At 35.0% G+C, this 21927-nt stretch overlaps 1 protein-coding gene across 5 annotated transcripts in view; it reads right to left on the bottom strand.

Moving 5' to 3' along the window:
- The window catches only part of LOC117339336 (nuclear hormone receptor HR96-like), a 202863-nt gene that overhangs the window by 97426 nt on the left and 83510 nt on the right, over positions 1-21927 (bottom strand). Inside the window, exon 1 of one of the 5 annotated variants that reach the window (XM_033900875.1) lies at positions 1744-2043. The exons of the other annotated variants lie outside the window; for them this stretch is intronic. Within the exon in view, the coding sequence (XP_033756766.1) occupies positions 1744-1827 (84 nt within the window). The 5' untranslated portion in view covers positions 1828-2043. Of the gene's footprint in view, positions 1-1743; positions 2044-21927 lie in introns of those variants that run through there. 5 annotated transcript variants of the gene reach the window in all.

The raw sequence follows: 21927 nt of genomic DNA, 5'->3' as shown, positions 1-21927 counted from the left end.
AAAAAAAGACAAGACACTTTGGCCAAAAAAACCTCATTTCATTGAGATTTTTGCTTATGTTTTTCAATAGGTATAGTGAAAGTATAGTTACTAAATTTTTAGAAGTGCAGTTTTTTCTTTTTTAATTGTCACTTTTGCAACATTTCACAGCATCACATTTAATAAACTTGGTGATTTTATAAATATGATGAAACACTATCATGAGAATAAGAAGTAATCCTATTCCATGTAAATCTATTTTTTGCAGTCGACACACAGAACACAGACTTTTCAGAATGATAACTAGAGAGTAATAACACTAAAGCTATACTGTCAATGTCTGTATGTGTAATTTCACATAGAGTTAGGGAAATTAAATTGTTACACCATCAGGTAGGGCCATCCATTATCAAGTCGTTTTAATACTGACTGATGGGTTCTACCTTTTACCAAACAGCAGGACACTGACCAGTATCCTGGTGATTTCGATTTCAAAGACTGATAAGGAAACCCGCACTGTGGTGGCGGAGAGCTCTCCTAGTAATTGGAAGCACTGATTGGAATAAGCCATACATATACATTTTAGGAAGATTATAGAATGTCTTGTATGTGATAAAATCTAGGTAAAAAATCTTTTAGGAATCCACAGTATAAAATGGGGATGGTCATACGTCAGATCGTTATACTGTTAACATTGAAATTTACGCTAATTATGCGGACTCCTTTTGTCCCCGAAAATTTCTCCCACAGGTATTATTTTGATATCAATTTGCGTAATCTTGAACTACAAGTGAAAGAGGATCGATCGAGAAGATTATCCCCACACGTATTGTTTATATATTGAAATCGCTCAATTACAATGGTGGCAGTATAACAAGGTTTTACTGTTCAATGGTGGCAGTATAACAAGGTTTTACTGTACAATGGTGACAGTATAACAAGGTTTTACTGTTCAATGGTGGCAGTATAACAAGGTTTTACTGTTCAATGGTGGCAGTATAACAAGGTTTTACTGTACAATGGTGACAGTATAACAAGGTTTTACTGTTCAATGGTGGCAGTATAACAAGGTTTTACTGTACAATGGTGGCAGTATAACAATGTTTTACTGTACAATGGTGGCAGTATAACAAGGTTTTACTGTATAATGGTGGCAGTATAACAAGGCTTTACTGTACAATGGTGGCAGTATAACAAGGTTTTACTGTATAATTGTGGCAGTATAACAGAGTTTTACTGTATAATGGTGGCAGTATAATAAGGTTTTACTGTACAATTGTGGCAATAGGTTTGATAAAGACAGTATAGCCAACAAGCATTTATGGGATAATGGACTCCAGTGTAATCATGATAATCTCTGACATTTCTAGTTTATATATAATATGAAATATAAATTATCCTCAAAACGGATTCATTAGAATTATTTCAATTTTTTTGTTTGTTTGAAAGCCTCGTCAGTATAATTAATGTTAGAAAGGTACAGGGTTTATGGGTTTTTTTCAGTAGATTCGACACACGTACACAATTTAGTTGATAATCAGTCTTTCTGCCAGATAAGTTATAAAATGAGATCTAACACAGAGTCCTCACTTGGACTGGTTACTCCATGGCTGAGTGTAATAAATCTGTTATTTACTTAAAAGCCATGTAATAGCCTTATACATAACACATAAGCACTAACTGACCTCGAGATGACCCTTCCAATTTACAGATCCAACACTGTACACATATCATATAGTCAGAACAGCCCACATCAATACAAACCATTTGAGGAAGTCGAAGTGATTTAATCCCAAATAAATGACCACGAATATCCAACCGATTCACTGGTGAAAAATGGTCACACATATGTCCTCCTTCCTCTCTAGATTGTACTTCCCAACCAAATTACACAGTTCAACACCAATATAAGATATCGGGCCGTAAAGGTTGACCTTTGACTTGCTATAGTTGAATTTGTTTGTAAATGGTATGTCAACACATGGAGGTAGAATTGTAGCCAGCCACGGTATTACAGACAGGAGCTACAGTGGACTACCTGTCCTCCCGATAGACTCACAGGCTAGGTAAACACGTGGCTTACACACACTTACTCCACAGGTAAACACACACCATTTCCAGGTGTTTGTTTAATTTCAACAGCGCACTTCTGTATGGCTTCTTATTATAGATCTAAAATAAAGCAGTCCACTCTACATAACTACCGTCACCAGAACAGGCTTCAAATTATATATTTTCTTATATTTATCCAATGTTTTTTTTGGCTTCCCTCAAGAATTTTCCAATTTTTTTCTTTCCCTTTTTTGACTTGCGGCGATGGCTAAAAACACACTGTTACAGATTAATTCATTTCTGATCCACATGAATACATTTGTCACAAACACGAGGAATGGTCGTTGAGAATGAATTACTTCCATCTTATTTTATAACTCTGAAATGAAGAATTACACCAGAATGTCTGGAGATCCTCACATTTTCTGGATTATTTTTTTCGTTTTTTTTTTTCTCAAGGAAACTTAATAGATTGGTGACATTCTGCTCTATAAAACAAACCAAACAACGTTAAACACAAAAATGATTTTGAAATTTAGAGATATCCCAAAGTTATGTCAGTTAAATCAATGGTTTTGTTTTTGTTTTTATTTGCTGGTTTTTTTTAAAATAATTTTAACGGAAATTAATCTGAAAATTCAATTTTTTTGTTAAAAATTAATTAATTAATTTCTTTTTTTTTTCTATATGCAGTAGATTGTTCATTAAAAGGATCCCAACAGGATGTCAAATTTGACTTTTTTATATCTTACTGCAGATTAAAAATAGAATACCAAAGGACAGAGGATGACCACAAGATCTGGAGCATCAGACTTGCCAAGTCGGGCCAACAGTCAAGATATCCCAAGGTCAAATCAAGGTCAAGAGTACTGGTCAAGAAATGGACAGGTAAGATGATTTACCTATTAACAGTTTTAGTGTAAATACTGTTGTTTCTATCAACAGTACTAGTGTAAATAATGTTGTTTCTATCAACAGTACTAGTGTAAATACTGTTGTTTCTATCAACAGTACTAGTGTAAATACTGTTGTTTCTATCAACAGTACTAGTGTAAATACTGTTGTTTCTCTTATCCTTGCCAAAACTCGACAGTAGGATGAAATACTGCATTGTATTTCATAATGACATAAATGTTTTGAAACAAATTTACTCTAGATCAATATATTAAATGAAATTTATTTAATTAGGCTCATTAACAAAATCTTTCATTAATTTTGATTGGCCAAGGTTGAGAAATAGTTAATGACTACCGGTATCATACACAGATCTAAAGCAGCCGAATAAAAAACCACCATTACAGTTCATTAACCACAGGAGAATTTCCTCTCAAACAGAATGATACAATCCAGAACTTTATCAACAACAAAATTTCATGCAAAACCAAAGCATTAATAACCTTTGTGAACAGCTTAGCTTGACCTCGCTCAAGTTTTCAAGGCTAATTCAACAATCAAGTTCTTTAAAAGAAATGCTGAAAGATATATTTCATGTCTCAAAACTTAAAGATTCGGCAAAACAGACTCAAAGATGTGAACTGATTTTATGTTTAATGGAGATAAAGTGAAATTTAGTTTTAGTCTGTTACTTCTATATAAAAATATGAGAAATACTTCCATTGTAGAGCGATTAAGATTAACCTGTTAAAAATGCTGTCACTTCTGCATAACAATCCTTACATGATTCCATTGTTTTTCCTTATAAAAAAATTCTGTAAATTTTCAATAACACAAGGTTACTCTAGGACACATGAAATACAGAGACCTTGCTTAATGGACTGGAAGGGTTGAAAAAAATGTGTTATAAGTCACAGTTAATATCTAAATACAGAAAATAATGAAGTAGGGCCCATCACATCAAAATTGTAGTGTGCTACTAAGCTCAGTCAGTAGAGCAGACAGACCAGGTTTGACACAGATCTGATCCCTAGACAGGAAACAAGATGTTACTATAATTACCACCTCAGATTTACTGTTGTGGTTATTGGGACACACTTTCCCCCTATTCTTTATAACATGCAGCAAGTCTCCATTTGTCATTCAATGAAGCAGGCATCAGCTACTGTTTTAAAATGACCCTGGTTGTTAAAAGCTTGTTGTTCAATGAGGTAGCCACAAGCTACTACAAGGAGACTCCCACATCAAAATGACCCTGGTTGTTGACAGGGCTATAAACCAAACAAACAAACAAACAAATACATTTTAATGTGTCAGTATGAAATATTGTAGAATCATACAAAATACTCCAACCATATATATAAGTATACAGATGTATAGATGTCTCCCACTCAGTCATTAGTGTCCAGCTGATACTATTGTGTAATACTTCTGACATAATACAATGTCAGTACTACCAATGATGGCCAGAGATTACAGTATAATACTTCTGACATAATACAATGTCAGTACTACCAATGATGGCCAGAGATTACAGTATAATACTTCTGACATAATACTCTGTCAATACTACCAATGATGGCCAGAGATTACAGTATAATACTTCTGACATAATACTCTGTCAGTACTTACTTGTACCAACGATGGCCAGAGATTACAGTATAATACTTCTGACATAATACAACGTCAGTACTACCAATGATGGCCAGAGATTTCAGTATAATACTTCTGACATAATACAATGTCAGTACTACCAATGACGGCCAGAGATTACAGTATAATACTTCTGACATAATACAATGTCAGTACTACCAATGATGGCCAGAGATTACAGTATTATACTTCTGACATAATACACTATCAATACTACCAAGGATGGCCAGAGATTACAGTATAATACTTCTGAAGTAATACATTATCAGTAATCCATTATTGTTTTACAATGTGTCTGTCTGTCCTTCCATCCCTCAATCCTTCTGTCTTTCCACACTTTATTTTGTCAGGGCTCTATTTCACCAACACAACTTGTAACCAGAATTCAATACTTGGGGCATGAGTTCATCTACCCCATGTGGTATGTCATGTACTAAAAGTAGGTCAGCCTGAGCTAGGGATTGTGATATACCAAATTGTCAGTTAACGATTACCAACCTTAATTTTCCTTATTACAATAATGTAAATCACTGTTTTTGTGTTCATTGTATGTGCTAAATGACCATTTTATGGTTTATTCATTGATGATTAGATTGAATGGGCAATGCAGATGATTCCTGAAAATGTGAGAAAATTTGTTTCAACGGGGCAATCAAGATGTCATCCTAAGTGTGCATTTAGACATGTATGTAAAAAGGTTCCTGGAATTAGAAACCAAATCTGTTATGTAATGCATTAAAATAATACCCGGGGTTCATGATAAAAAGAACATTAAGCCATAATTACTTCCAGGGACCACTCCATTATATCTAATCATTATGTATACATTTCCTGTATATTTTTTTTTTTATCATTATCACAAAATTTAAACTTTTTATATACCTTTCAGACTTGTTTTTACTGCCATATAGTTTAAACCCAAATTAAATTTCTATTCATAAATCAAAACATATTTTTCATGTTTTTGTGATTGGAACTCTTCAGCAGCAGCGATATGTTTCACAGCAAGGTAGCATAACTCCTTAAGTTAAGCGTGAATCAATACTCTTGTGATAGATTATGGCTTTTTACCAGTAAGTTATCTTAAGTTGTTAACTATTCTTATTATCAAGCTGTTATATAATCCACTGGGGCCTTTAAATCTACTGGCCGTACAATGGTACACACATAATGAAATAAAAGAGTTCCTCGAAACTCCACCTCCCGTAGAACATGAAGATAAACTCAGTATTCTCAGTAAACATGACGTCCCTATATCATTAATTCTGTAAATTTTTCCTCAGTGTAAAACTTGCTCAAGCTAAACTTGATCAACAAGCCTTAAAAGCTCAGTTCTCTTTAATTATGCCCTAGCTGTTATAAGTTTTCTTTACAAGACATTTAAAGTATATTTATACATTTTTTGTACAATCTGCAAAGCTTTAGAGTGTAATACAAAAATTTTCCAAAGTTATCAATGTATTAAAATGATAGGGCTGTATTTTGATACAATGAGTATATTCTCTGCTTTGCATTTCATCAATGAGTATTGTCAGCTTACACTTTTAGTTTTATCAAATTTAAAAAAATAATTCTTCTTATCATCTTAAACATCATTATCCTTCAATGCTTTTTTTTATGTTTCTTATCTTGTAAGTCCTTTTACATTTTCATTGAAGATATATTTGAAGAATTTGGATAAAGTTCACAAAATTTCAAATATTTTTGTTCTGTTTCGATCTAGTTGTTCAGATGTTCTCAAATTAGCCTGGTACTTCATTAATGGAAACCGAACCAGTTAGTCAACACGACAAAGTTTGTTTAAGGCTGTTCTCAGACAGTTTATTATCCAACAGCCAAAATAGTATTGGTCACATCCAGTATTCAGCCTGATTCCGTTTTTTTCTCCACCACATGTAACACCAACACTTTCTCATCAGTTCTATGATATGTTTCCCTCTTTATGCCACCAAACCCTCTTTATAATGCCACAATATCAATGACTGGAAATAGTCAAATACTTTGAAACTGTATTGAATTATTTGAAGATATGCTTAAACACAGGGCCTTGTTTCTAGTCAGTTTGTAAAATTCCAGTCAGTAGTGTCAAATACTTATTAAAATGGATTGACACACCTGTGAGTACGGGTACCTGGTATTATTTTGTGTGTGTGCATTTATAAATAACCACCTGAATTTGTTAGAACAAGCAGGTACATAACCCACAAATCCATATCACAAACATATATATGTACCTAAGTGTGTCAAGTACCTGTGTCCCCCACCTGGCTCTCCTGTCACTAACGACCTCCTCTCTCACCTGGATACTTGTCATAAAAGCCGTTCATTTGTTTGATCACTTCCTGTTCAATGACTATCAGGTTAGAGTATATATAGATGTAGGGGTGGGGTGTGAGATATGTAAAGCTATCAATATACCAATTTTAAATGTACTCTCAATATATTTCAAGACAATGCAATGCTTCCAACTGGAAATACATAATTATATGACATAGGTCGTTTTCAAACATAGGGCCAAAACTGACGTGTCATTTGACTACAATCCTCTACCAGAGTTAGAATCACCTAGACTGGTCTTTTTAAGCTACATCCTTGTCAATCCTCGACCAGAGTTAGAATCACCTAGACTGGTCTTTTTAAGCTACATCCTTGTCAATCCTCGACCAGAGTTCGAATCACCTAGTCTGGTCTTTTTAAGCTACATCCTTGTCAATTTGTATGTGAAGTTTTCAATGTGCCTGCAATTGTTAAAAGATTCTAACCCAACAGTTTGATGTTGATATTCCGTAGCTCTACCAATTAATCCAGAAGGTGTACTTCCTTAGGAGCATAGGGGCTGCGGACACCTTAACCGAGTGGTTAAGGTGTCCCGATACTTTATCACTAGCACTAGGCCTCCACCTCTGGATTACGAGTTCGAAACCTACGTGGGGCAGTTGCCAGGTACTGACCGTAGGCCGGTGGTTTTTTTCCGGGTACTCCGGCTTTCCTCCACCTCCAAAACCTGGCACGTCCTTAAATGACCCTGGCTGTTAATAGGATGTTCAACAAAATAAACCATAAAGTTGCCAGGTACTGACCGTAGGCCGGTGGTTTTTTTCCGGGTACTCCGGCTTTCCTCCACCTCCAAAACCTGGCACGTCCTTAAATGACCCTGGCTGTTAATAGGACGTTAAACAAAAACAAACCATAAAGTACTTCCTTACAGTTGAACACTGTGACCTGAGCTTCCCTTCAATCCTGTCCTCTCATTGTTAAAACATTACTCAAAGGTTGATTATAAAGTTTATGTTTCTCTCTAAGTTTGGTGCCAATATCAAATTCTCAAATCACTTCTGCCATAGGACTTGAACTCAGGACTATTAGTTAATATTCCTTTCCTTTTAATTTTAGAGTCAGTAAATACCCTTATAGTCATTGGTTTTCCACTATGACCTATTTCCTTTTCTTTGGACAACAATGTCACGAATAAAATACATGACAACATGCCAATGAACGGGCACTTTCTCAAACTGCTTCCTCCCTAGTACTCGAACCCACAACTGAAGATTGTAGTCCTTCTCTCTACCAATTGAGATGATGGAAATTCTCTCTAGCCAAGTCTGACATTTTGATGTTTCAAATCATAATTAAACAAATTTCTTAACAACAGAATTATAGTGCAGCTCAGAATGAAAAGAAGAAAATGGTACAAAGCATTTGCAGTTGCCATTGGTGATAAAAAGATATGGGTCAAAATACTTGAGAAATCCAACAGAAGCCAATTCTCAATATCAACAGTTGTGGAACAAGCTGCCATAACTGTACTGAAACTAACCCAAGTGGATTTGAAATGTATATATATACATGGTCCACTGATATTCCAGAGTTAACTTAGTACATGACTATATGATATATACCTACCTTGTTTATACCACTGGGGCCACACTTTGGTAGATGTCATGGCAGACTCCAAGTCTATCAGAAATAAGTATCTCAACACAGATACCAATGCTATAGTCCTCCCAAGTGAGCATTCCCATTTATAAACATCTCTCCATAGACAAATTTTAAGTCTTGTTGTTTATAAAAATGGTCCTTCCACATAGCTTTCCATAGTGAGAACACCACTATATGAATCTGAGAGGAAGTATAGAGATATAGGTACTGTCTGACTTACAACATATACAGAAAACATGGGGATACATTCAGCATCCGAAACTTCCTCCTATGCCAGATAAGAGGGCACTTTTCAATTAATTGATAAAATACCAGACCCTCTCTGTAACGCAGTTTGTTAACATGCGTGTAAGCCATGCAGTTTCGTGTAACACAAACACAAAACATTCCCAATGAAATCTAGGGCCCCACAGTATCATATAGAAACTTACACGATAAAAACCCTGCCATGTTGCAGAATTTCCCTATAGTCAAGCTTTAACCAGTACAATACACAAGTCCAATGTCCTTGTTTTACCAACATCAGTAGACATCTGAGGAGCGACTTTTATCCTGATTCAATACAAGTTTTGATCTGAAGTCTCATTGGAAGTTTAGAGCAGTGTAAAAACAGCCTGTTGATATATTTTGTAATAATTCCTAACAAACCATAAATGTTCCGAGATCAAAAGACTTTGAAGACAATTTGATGACACAATTTGTATGGATATAAACTTAAATAGATGATTAATACAAAGGATAACTAAAGTCAGGTCCCAACTTTGATGGCAACATATTTTCTCATACTTAAAGTATACAAGACACCAACAAAATATTGATTATTTTCAAAACTTCTACATTGACAGGTCAAAATACATGGGCTGACTAAAAAGATGGTCCAAATATGGTCAAAGAAACAAACTACTACCTACTCGAGCACATTGATCCTGTTCTTGTTTATCTACATATTAATTCCTTAATACACTTGCCCTTGAATGGCCCCAACATTACATTTGACATAAATACAAAATTGTGATCCATTTTGACCTTTTATAGTAAAAAGTTAGCTATTGGCGAGACCTTTGACCTTTTGAAGTTCAATATCAATTTTTGGTGTAACCTTTCACCTTTTATAGTTCAATATCAGCATTTGGTATAACCTTTGACCTTTTATCGTTCAATATCAGCATTTGGTATACTTTGACCTTTTATAGTTCAATATCAGCATTTGGTATAAACTTTGACCTTTTATAGTTCAATATCAGCATTTGGTATAACCTTTGACCTTTTATAGTTCAATATCAGCATTTGGTATAACCTTTGACCTTTTATAGTTCAATATCGCTTTTTGGAGTAACCTTTGAGCTTTTATAGTTCTGGAGTATCAATCATTAATGTAACCTTTGAACTTTAAAACTCAATCCCACATATAGTACAGAACTACTTACAATGGCCACTATAGAGACCATCCAACTGTTTACAGTCACTCTTCACCTGAGGTTAAGCTTTTAATTGAGTTGGCAGCAAGGGTATTATAAATGTCCTTGAATGGCCCCAATAATTGTACATATGTCTTTTATGAATAATGATGTAAAACAATTATGATCTTAGCTAGTGTTTTAAGAATTACATCAATTCCTAAACATCCACCTACCTACAACATTAAGTAGTTTGATCAATCTGACTGTAACATTAGATACTGTGGAGAAATATAACATGACTTTCCATCAAGGTCCGACAGTACTTTAGAAAGGCACCAATAAAAGTGTTTAAATATGATTAGGACTAAATATAAAACAATCATAGACATTAAACAGTCCTCCCAACAATCTCCAAATGTGTGGTAATTATTCCCAAGTAACTCAGTACTTTATAATAAATATTGACATTGTGTTTCTGTGTTGAGAGTACAGCCTAATGATTTGACTGGAGTGCCTTTCCATCCTATCCCAGAATTCTGGTTGTTCCAGGTCATATGTCAGCCTAGGGGTAATGTGGTTTAGTTTAGCATTAGTAGTTCACTATAATCTACCTATAGTCGTATCTAATTGGGCACATGGTTGTGAACATTTACAGGATTTCAGTTGTTAACTTTGATCTGGCTTCCATCATCATCAACCACATGAACCCTAAATTACATACATAGTTTTTAGTAAAAGATTTGAGTTGATCTCCATTATTTTTTAAAAGATTTAAATGCTTTATTTTTAAGACATATTTAATTCCTGTTTAATTTTTCAAGAAATCGATTGCTGTCATCTTGAGAACAAAGTTTTATGTTAATTAAGTTAGAATCACTGTGATGTTAAATTTCTGACTATCCACACTTATTTCTTTTGTTCTCCTTTTCATTCATTATTGCTACACATTATCAATCTGTTGATAAATAAGCCAAAGTGAGGACAGACAGGTTAATTTCATTCCAAGCGGGGTAAACACAGTGATGGATAGGAAACATAGTGTTAACATATATTACAATCTTCATGCTCAGGTGGCCAAAGCTCCAAGGAAGACCATTATAACAGTTCTGCTACCATTACATCTAACATACTTCGTCAGCATCTATATAAAGACACTATCAAGAAAAATCGAAGAAATTGAAGGGAAAAGATAATTGCACACCATGAAATATAGTTCAAACTACAAGACCATGAAGGTAGCTTGTGTCACAGAAAAGGGGAGAAACACAGAAAAGGGGAGAAACACAGAAAAGGGGAGAAAGGGAAGGAGTAAAACATGTCAGCATTAATAGCTATACGATTGTATTTATTCATTATATATATTTTAATATCAGACAAAAAGAATTTTCAGCCATGTGTGAATGTTTAACAGAAGACGGGAGCACCAGATTCTAGTTTCCACTTATTTCGAGTGTTTTTTGTAATAATTGTAGCGCGTGAGTACACGACGCACCGACCACTTGTCTCCATATATGTCAGATCATCGTAAATTGAGCACACTTCCTGTCTAATTGGACACCATGAAGAGAAATATTCATCATTATACTTCTTCACAACTCTCACATATTTTCCCCAATTTTCTATGAAAAACAATGATACTTTACTGGTCTGCATTAGCAAGTCATTCAAAGTCCCTTTACTCAAGTTAACAATTCTTATAAAACACCAGCTCTGATGAACTCTGTTCAGTTTTAAAAATTAGCTGTATGGAATAATTTGGATTCACCAAGTTCTTGACAAGAAATGTAAAAGAATAAGTAAATGATTTTTTAACACGGTAACTTAATGCTCTAAGTAGGTCGTACATTTCTAAACAGTACTTTAATTGTGACTCAAGTAATTTATAACATTTAACCACATATTTAGCTTTAAACCAAAATTGCATTCCCTGGTTAATAAATAACCATGTGTACTTATAAATGTTCGTTTTAAACAGGAAACTGTGATCATATTAAAAGCACATCAGATTGCCTTTAGCTGGTAAAAGGGACAAAAAAAAATTGATCCCAGTTTTTCACCGTGAATTGATGTTATTGAATAATGCAATGACTTGTTAGCATGACAATTGAGTTAAATGGAAATTTGATGGGAATGAATTCTTAGCACCTATTACTGTTGGTCTAGTAATCACCACCATCATAGTCATAGGGGTCAAGTGTCATCCCAGGCAAAAGGTTAAATGAGGTCGTTCAAAGCTTCTGAAGATTTTCCAGGTTCGAGGAATGTTTGAATGATATAGATTATGGAACATCCGTGGATATAAATGAAAATCACATTGTAACTAATATATTTGTGATTTTTTTAAAAAGATTTCATCCAGAAGTGGATATTTGTCTTCAGAGAGATTTTCTAATTAAAAAAAACTCCAGGAAACATATTATATTCATTTCTATTTTATACAATTAAACTTTATATACATTTATAGAGTTTAAAATAGTCTACATCTTTGATATTCTGAAAACAACTCAACAAAATTTAATGATTAAGTCAAATTCCCTGATTAAAGGAGTCACCATTTCCATGAAAAAGAACCTGAGTCAACTATATATCAAAATGAGGACTTGGATCTTTGATTTATAGACCAAAATGTTAAAAACATTTCTTCTGTTATAATTGTTAAAAAATGTCTATAAGACGCTTGAATTTCATACAAAATAGTTTCTCGGTTATAAAGTCTTTGGCTTTGTGAATCTTTATGTAAATAATCCCTATACAGACAAATTTTTAAAATATCTGAGTAATATGTTCCTGCAAACAATCTTCTTCAGATTATTCATTACAATTCACATAACAAGCCGAGACAGATATTTAAATCAATTTAAACAAGGTACTGGTCTCGTTGATCCATACAATGTATCTTTTGTTATGATCAGTCGAAAGATTACACATAATATACTGAACACGATCTAAAATAAAATACACCCTGCAAGTTGCGACTAGGGAACCTGTTCTTTTGTTCACAAGAAGTCAACTTGCGAGGCATTAATGTATGTTTTTTGTTCTTCTTTTGTGTAATAGAGTCAAATCTAACAAACACACTTTGAGATTATCCCCATAATTCTCAAAAGGCCAAACTGTCACCCCCTCCTTGATGAAATTAAAGTCCCCAGTAACAAAGATTCCTCACCTATTTTTCTCTGCGTTGTCAGTTTGATGTCCGATGCAAATAAGTGATACTGAAATATGTAGATGAAATATTCCTTTCCTCTTTATTGTAAAATAAATTACCAACCAGTCAAGTGTTTTACATAATGTTAGCCTGGATTTTATAGTTTTACCTTCTTATCTGGCTGCATAAAGAAGAAAGCGGTTTTGAGATGGTCCCCTGGCCATGTAAGTATAGTATATTTACACACAGTTGGCAGGATGAACCAGTTTAACCTAGATCTTCCTCTACACACACATCTACACCACTAAACAGGCCAAAGGTCATACAAGTAAGATGTTCTTCAGTTCTCCTGCCGTTAAATGTCCCACCCTTTTTACTAAATTAAAACACACACTATGGAGGCTATATTAATGAACAATTATCACATTATGTTCTTTGTTGTAAAAATTAAATATTGGTTTGACTACTAATTGAACATAATTGAACATGGCTATACTCCCCCTCCTGACATCTTTTAACAGGCTGTAGTTTCATCAGTGTTCATGGAAATTCCTAAGGAAAGTGTTACAGAATTAAAAGAAACTTTGACATCTTAACTGGGATATTCTCCATCAATCCATTATGCATTCATTTGGAAAATTATAAATAAAGAAATTTCCTAAAGTTATTCAATCTTGATGACACCGTGGCCTGAGAATGTAACACTGGTGACAAGTGTCCTATCAGGTTTCAGCCATCACACCAATCTTCTATCATGGTCAACCTCATATCAACAGCCTCTGGCCCCTTCTTATTTTCACTTTGGAGCTTAGTAACTGCTAATTACGCCTCTATACCATTACACCTGTTTATCATCATCATCACGGATTTAACCCTACATAAATACCCAGGTTTACCTGTTAATCAAGCTTTATGGGTGTTAGAATCAGTTCACCCTGTATAAAGACGATTTTAATTCTACTGAGCTGGGATAACGAGACTTCCCATTTCCCCCTAATTTAATTGTAAGTAATTCCCAATCACCTGCCCACCACACCAAACAGAAGAAATAAAAACACCACCGAATATTACGATATCTAAAAGAAAAAAAATCAACATTTTATGGTCATGATAAACCTTACAAAATCATACTACTACTGAATAGAATCAGAAACTTCATATAGAACTTATAACTGAATAGAATAAGAAACTTCATATAGAACTTATAACTGAATAGAATAAGAAACTTCATATAGAACTTATAACTGTCTTGTTTGACCTTCACAAAATGGGAATGATTTGTCCTCTTTTTGTGTAAACTCTCTGGTTTGATTTCTTGTCTCCTTGAAAATACATACATTATAATTACTCTATTCAAATGTTGATTACCTGTGAATCTTTCTCACCTAAGTTTGGTGAAAATATGAACTATTTTGGGATACTTTTTTTGTAATCAAATAATTCTAACCAAATAAAAATATACACAAGTCACAATATTTAAATCAATACATCCATGATCAAATCAGACACAAAATACTAGTACCTCTGAACAATTAAAAAAAAAAAATTATTAAAAATGAAATGAAAGTTGACAAGACTTAGTACAGGATTCCACAGACTTGTATGTTATCTACCATAACTTTCTGACCCTAACACACATATAAATACACACCTCGCCAGCCCTGATCATCTGTGCTTGTCACTCCACTCCTCCACCTGGATCACCAATCCATTTTGAATATTCTACCTGGATCTACCAACATTTCCACACTTCTTCAAATACAAGTACCTGTTGTGTGTATGTGTTTTCTGATAACATACCATCCTCGATTAGGAGGAGTCTACATTAGGAAGTACAGGCCTAGTTTATCATGTCGACCCCCTCCATGGCCCCCTTTCTAAGGTTACCTGTACTGCTATGCCAGAACAATATACATGGAGATGCCAAGTCTTCCCATTCATTTCCATGATAATAGACTTCAATAGACTTCAGAGATATAATGAAAAAAAAATTAAACATAGAGAATAATCCAGTTGTCTTGTAATATTAATAAAATCATATGGGTACAGTTAAACCTGTCTATAAAGACCACATCTATATAACAAACCTGTCTATAAAGACCACATCTATATAACAAACCTGTCTATAAAGACCATGTAGATATCACGACAAACCTGCTCTAAAGACCACATCTATATAAGAAACCTGTCTATAAAGACCACATCTATATAGCAAACCTGTCTATAACGACCACATCTATATCACAAACCTGTCTATAAAGACCATGTAGATATCACGACAAACCTGCTCTAAAGACCACATCTATATAAGAAACCTGTCTATAAAGACCACATCTATATAGCAAACCTGTCTATAACGACCACATCTATATCACAAACCTGTCTATAAAGACCACATCTATATAATAAACCTGTCTATAAAGACCACATCTATATAGCAAAACCTGTCTATAAAGACCACATCTATATAAGAAACCTGTCTATAAAGACCACATCTATATAAGAAACCTGTCTATAAAGACCACATCTATATAAGAAACCTGTCTATAAAGACCACATCTATATAATAAACCTGTCTATAAAGACCACATCTATATAGCAAAACCTGTCTATAAAGACCACATCTATATAAGAAACCTGTCTATAAAGACCACATCTATATAAGAAACCTGTCTATAATGACCACATCTATATAACAAACCTGTCTATAAAGACCACATCTATATAACAAACCTGTCTATAAAGACCACATCTATATAACAAACCTGTCTATAAAGACCACATCTATATAGCAAACCTGTCTATAAAGACCACATCTATATGAGAAACATGTCTATAAAGACCACATCTATATGAGAAACATGTCTATAAAGACCACATCTATATGAGAAACCTGTCTATAAAGACCACATCTATATGAGAAACCTGTCTATTAAGACCACATCTATATAAGAAACCTGTCTATAAAGACCACATCTATATAACAAACCTGTCTATAAAGACCACATCTAATGAGAAACCTGTCTATATAGACCACATCTATATAACAAACCTGTCTATACAGACTACCTATATATAGCACATTTGTTTGTTTAAGCCACATCTATGACACTTGTCTATATATCTGGAATGATTTTTGGTAATATTAGCTAAGTCTTCTATCAATTTGCCTTAAATCCACTAGAAATTTTGTATGGAGGGTACCTTAAACACAAAAACACATATTTCATTATATTTGGCCTAAACAACCAGTCACAGGGTTTACAGCTACAGCAGTCATGAAGTTACAGGGTGTTGACAGTAATCCCAAATGTTACATAATTATATTATATAGCTTGAACCATGTAGGCTACCGAGTCCCTAAACAAAGGCACAACAAACATCATATAGTCCTTGTCTCTTAGATACACTGATACAGAATATTGTCAATATGGTCCTTGTCTCTCAGATACACTGATACAGAATATTGTCAATATGGTCCTTGTCCCTTAGATACACCGATACAGAATATTGTCAATATGGTCCTTGTCTCTTAGATACACCCATACAGAATATTGTCAATATGGTCCTTGTCTCTTAGATACACCCATACAGAATATTGTCAATATGGCCCTTGTCTCTTAGATACACCCATACAGAATATTGTCAATATGGCCCTTGTCTCTTAGATACACCCATACAGAATATTGTCAATATGGTCCTTGTCTCTTAGATACACCGATACAGAATATTGTCAATATGGTCCTTGTCTCTTAGATACACCGATACAGAATATTGTCAATATGGTCCTTGTCTCTTAGATACACTGATACAGAATATTGTCAATATGGTCCTTGTCTCTTAGATACACCCATACAGAATATTGTCAATATGGTCCTTGTCTCTTAGATACACCGATACAGAATATTGTCAATATGGTCCTTGTCTCTTAGATACACCGATACAGAATATTGTCAATATGGTCCTTGTCTCTTAGATACACTGATACAGAATATTGTCAATATGGTCCTTGTCTCTTAGATACACCCATACAGAATATTGTCAATATGGTCCTTGTCTCTTAGATACACCCATACAGAATATTGTCAATATGGTCCTTGTCTCTGGGATACACCGATACAGAATATTGTCAATATGGTCCCTGCCTCTTAGATACACCGATACAGAATATTGTCAATATAGTCATTGTCTCTTAGATACACCCATACAGAATATTGTCAATATGGTCCTTGTCTCTTAGATACACCGATACAGAATATTGTCAATATGGTCCCTGCCTCTTAGATACACCGATACAGAATATTGTCAATATAGTCATTGTCTCTTAGATACACCCATACAGAATATTGTCAATATGGTCCTTGTCTCTTAGATACACCCATACAGAATATTGTCAATATGGTCCTTGTCTCTTAGATACACCCATACAGAATATTGTCAATATGGCCCTTGTCTCTTAGATACACCGATACAGAATATTGTCAATATGGCCCTTGTCTCTTAGATACACCCATACAGAATATTGTCAATATGGCCCTTGTCTCTTAGATACACCCATACAGAATATTGTCAATATGGTCCTTGTCTCTTAGATACACCCATACAGAATATTGTCAATATGGTCCTTGTCTCTTAGATACACTGATACAGAATATTGTCAATATGGTCCTTGTCTCTTAGATACACCCATACAGAATATTGTCAATATGGTCCTTGTCTCTTAGATACACCCATACAGAATATTGTCAATATGGTCCTTGTCTCTTAGATACACCGATACAGAATATTGTCAATATGGTCCCTGCCTCTTAGATACACCCATACAGAATATTGTCAATATAGTCATTGTCTCTTAGATACACCCATACAGAATATTGTCAATCAGGTTTTTGTGAAAAATACTGATAGGATGATAGAAAGGCTACAGTAATCATGCTTACATAGTGTCTTCGTTTTTAATTATTTCCTGGACAAGGACGAGTCCTTGTTGACAAAATTCCACTGCTTTGAATTGTGATGTGTTTTCTGAGTTGATTAAACAACCTTTCAGAGAACAGCTTGTCACATGTGAATCATATCATGAATCATATAAATTCTCCACATATGCCTCCAATATTGATTTTCACACAATCTTTCCTTTGATCTAACTTCAAATATACAAATGAAAAACTTAGATATAAACTTTTAATCTAATAGAAACATTTTAAGCCCTTTTATTCAACAGCAGTTGAACAAGCAATCAAATTTCAATTCTCACAGCTGCAATGACAAGAGCATTTATTTTGATCTACGAATGTGGAGTACCTAATTAGACATAAATTAGCAAGCTATATCCAATTTTGTCTAAACGGCAATGAGAAAGCCTCTTCTTCCTCTGTGCTGAATGACACGCTGAGTATTGTTGACACAGTTAGAAATATGTGTGAAAAAAAGCAAGTTAACAGTTACCAAACAAAATGTGTCTCCAACTTTAGTTACCAAACACAATGTGTCTCCAACCTTAGTTACCAAACACAATGTGTCTCCAACCTTAGTTACCAAACACAATGTGTCTCCAACCTTAGTTACCAAACAAAATGTGTCTCCAACCTTAGTTACCAAACACAATTTGTCTCCAACCTTAGTTACCAAACACAATGTGTCTCCAACCTTAGTTACCAAACACAATGTGTCTCCAACCTTAGTTACCAAACAAAATGTGTCTCCAACTTTAGTTACCAAACACAATGTGTCTCCAACCTTAGTAACCAAACACAATGTGTCTCCAACCTTAGTTACCAAACACAATGTGTCTCCAACCTTAGTTACCAAACACAATGTGTCTCCAACCTTAGTTACCAAACACAATGTGTCTGCAACCTCCCGTTTCTCTGTCTAATTCATCTGCACACCAATAAGAACACTGATAATGACCTTGGCAGTCGGAGAAAGCTTCCAAGCGCACTTTATAAGAAAGTAGGTAGAGATTACAGAGCTTCCATTTAACAGTATTTCGCTGTATTCATAGATTACTACTAAATATTCTGTCTGAACAATGTTTTCTGTCTACATTCGTTCACAAGTAATAGATTCTAATTACAAATTTTGGTTAAGAGTCATCAATGGTCTGAATGGATTTTCAAATAACACTGATGATACGATTATAGCTGTATAGTAAGTTATATACCAAACAGGTTTATCATAAATTTGGTTTGATTTTGTGTTGTTTAACGTCCCATCAACAGCTAAGGTCATTTAAGTGTGTGAGAGGCATGCATGTGGCGAGTGTGTTGTGAGTTTTGGGAGGCTGCAGTAGGTTCATGTTTGTCTCTTTGTGATAGTCCAGAACTGATGCCACTTTACAGTGCTACCTCACTGAAGTATACTTCCGAAGACATCCAGCAGGATACCCCATCGAGTAACATTATACTGACAACAGGTGAACTAGTCGTCCCACTCCCAAAATACTGAACGCTAAGCAGGATAGACTCTAGTTTGTCTCGGCCAGCGGACAGAACCTAAAGCCTTCCTCACAGAAACTGGTACACTATAGGCATATTTTGTAAACTTTTTTACAATTATTACTGCAATTACTTACTTAACCTGGGGAGCCAAAACATAAAGCTTGAATCAATGTTAGTAAGTGATTGATCATTTCACTGACGTAGAATTTTAGCATATTTATTGAACTGCAACAGACATGGGTTGGCTTATTACCAAACTTGGGTTTACTGTCAGATAGCTATTGTAAAATCTTTTCATAATTTCTACGAATTAAATAGAAAAATGAAAAAAAAATTCAAAGATCTGTTTCGTTTGTGATGCAAGGAATAAGGCCTTTACTTATTTACAATCTTTCAACGGGGTCCCCCATGAACCCTACTCTCCCTCCCCAAATTATGGCATGTTGATAGAACCATGTTAGGAGTACTTTAGTGATAAAACAGACTCCCAATGTTAACTCAACCCTTACCAACCAGGTCAGATACGGCACCTTAAATCTTGAAATAGCTTCAAAAACAACCAATGTACTCTTACTACAATTGGAAAACATCAGACCTGCTAGCTGTATGCATGTTTGTTTCATGTCCATCGCAGATTAGAAATCACGGAGAGGTCTATTTACTCTCTAGGCAAGCCCTAGTAGGCCGAAGGGTTATAAACTGTCTACAAACCAAAACTAATGTAATTACAATGGAAATTTCTACAAATAAATACACAGGTTTATGACCTTGTGTGACCCTTTGTCAACTTAAAGGCGTGACTGGGGTGTTTCCAATCCATCGACATGGAGAAGCCCAGGTCCGCATTAGGATACATTCGAAACATCTGAAATCATCCGGCCAGACAGTTCCTTTGGTCAATGTAGTAAATAGAAGTTTCTAATTCCACCTCTACAGACCCTATCTACCAGTTTCTGCTCCTGGTAAAATAAATGTCTGCTGGTTTTTTAAAGCCAACTTAAAAGTCTCATTGCTCAGTATACATCAACAAGAGATCCCAGAGGGATCTTGGCGCCCACCATTGAATGATCTTTATAGGTTCCATGTCAGATTGATCTTTTCTCTACTTTTCCCTTCCTCTAAGTCTTACTAATCTGTGTAAATTCAGAAACAGCCCTCTAGTACTTTTCAAACAAGGGAAACCTATATATAAAATTTAAGATTTAGCGATAATGGCTGTCTGTCGGCCATGTTGTTTTCGGATTGGTCCCAAAATGCAATACCAGGGACCAAGGGGAACCTACATATGAAATTTGAGAAAGATCCCTTCAGTACCTTCTGTAAAATAGCGATAACAAACTTCAATTGTCAAAATACAAGATGGCTGCCTGTCGGCCAGGTTGTTTTCTGACTGGTCTCAAAATGCAATATGCATAACTAGGCACCGAGGGAAACCTACATATGAAGTTTGAGAACGATCCCTTCATTACTTTCTGAGAAATAGCGATAACAAACTTCAATTGTCAAAATCCAAGATGGCTGCCTGTCGGCCATGTTGTTTTCCGATTGGTCTCAAAATGCAATATGCATAACTAGGCACCATGGGGATGCTACATATGAAATGTGAGAAAGATCTCGTCAGTGCATTCTGAGAAATAGCGATAACAAACTTCAATTGTCAAAATCCAAGATGGCTGCCTGTCGGCCATGTTGTTTTTTTGATTGGTCTCAAAATGCAATATGCATAACTTGGTACCAAGGGGAACCTACATATGAAATTTCAGAAAGATCCCTTCAGTACTTTCTGAGAAATAGCAATAACAAACTTCAATTGTCAAAATCCAAGATGGCTGCCTGTCGGCCATGTTTTTTTTTTGATTGGTCTCAAAATGCAATATGCATAACTTGGTACCAAGGGGAACCTACATATGAAATTTGAGAAAGATCCCTTCAGAACTTTCTGAGAAATAGCAATAACAAACTTCAATTGTCAAAATCCAAGATGGCTGCCTGTCGGCCATGTTGTTTTGCGATTGGTCTCAAAATGCGATATGCATAACGAGGCACCAAGGGGAACCTACATATGAAATTTGAGAAAGATCCCTTCAGTACTTTCTGAGGAATAGTGATAACAAACTTCAATTGTCAAAATCCAAGATGGCTGCCTGTCGGCCATGTTGTTTTCAGATTGGTCTCAAAATGCAATATGCATAACTAGACACCAAGGAGAACCTACATCTGAAATTTGAGAAAGATCCCTTCAGCACTTTCTGAGAAATAGCGATAACAAGAATTGTTTACGGACGGACGGACGGAGGGACGGACGGACGACAGACCACGGACGCAGGGCGATTTGAATAGCCCACCATCTGATGATGGTGGGCTAAAAATGTATCAAGCTGCCATTAAAAAACTATTTAAGATACCATACCCCTTCAAT

The sequence above is a fragment of the Pecten maximus genome, chromosome 12 (genome assembly GCF_902652985.1).
Source record: "Pecten maximus chromosome 12, xPecMax1.1, whole genome shotgun sequence".
In the NCBI taxonomy this organism is placed as follows: domain Eukaryota; kingdom Metazoa; phylum Mollusca; class Bivalvia; order Pectinida; family Pectinidae; genus Pecten; species Pecten maximus.
The sequence above is the reverse complement of the archived record's forward strand: the minus strand, read 5'-3'. Positions and strand labels throughout refer to the sequence as shown.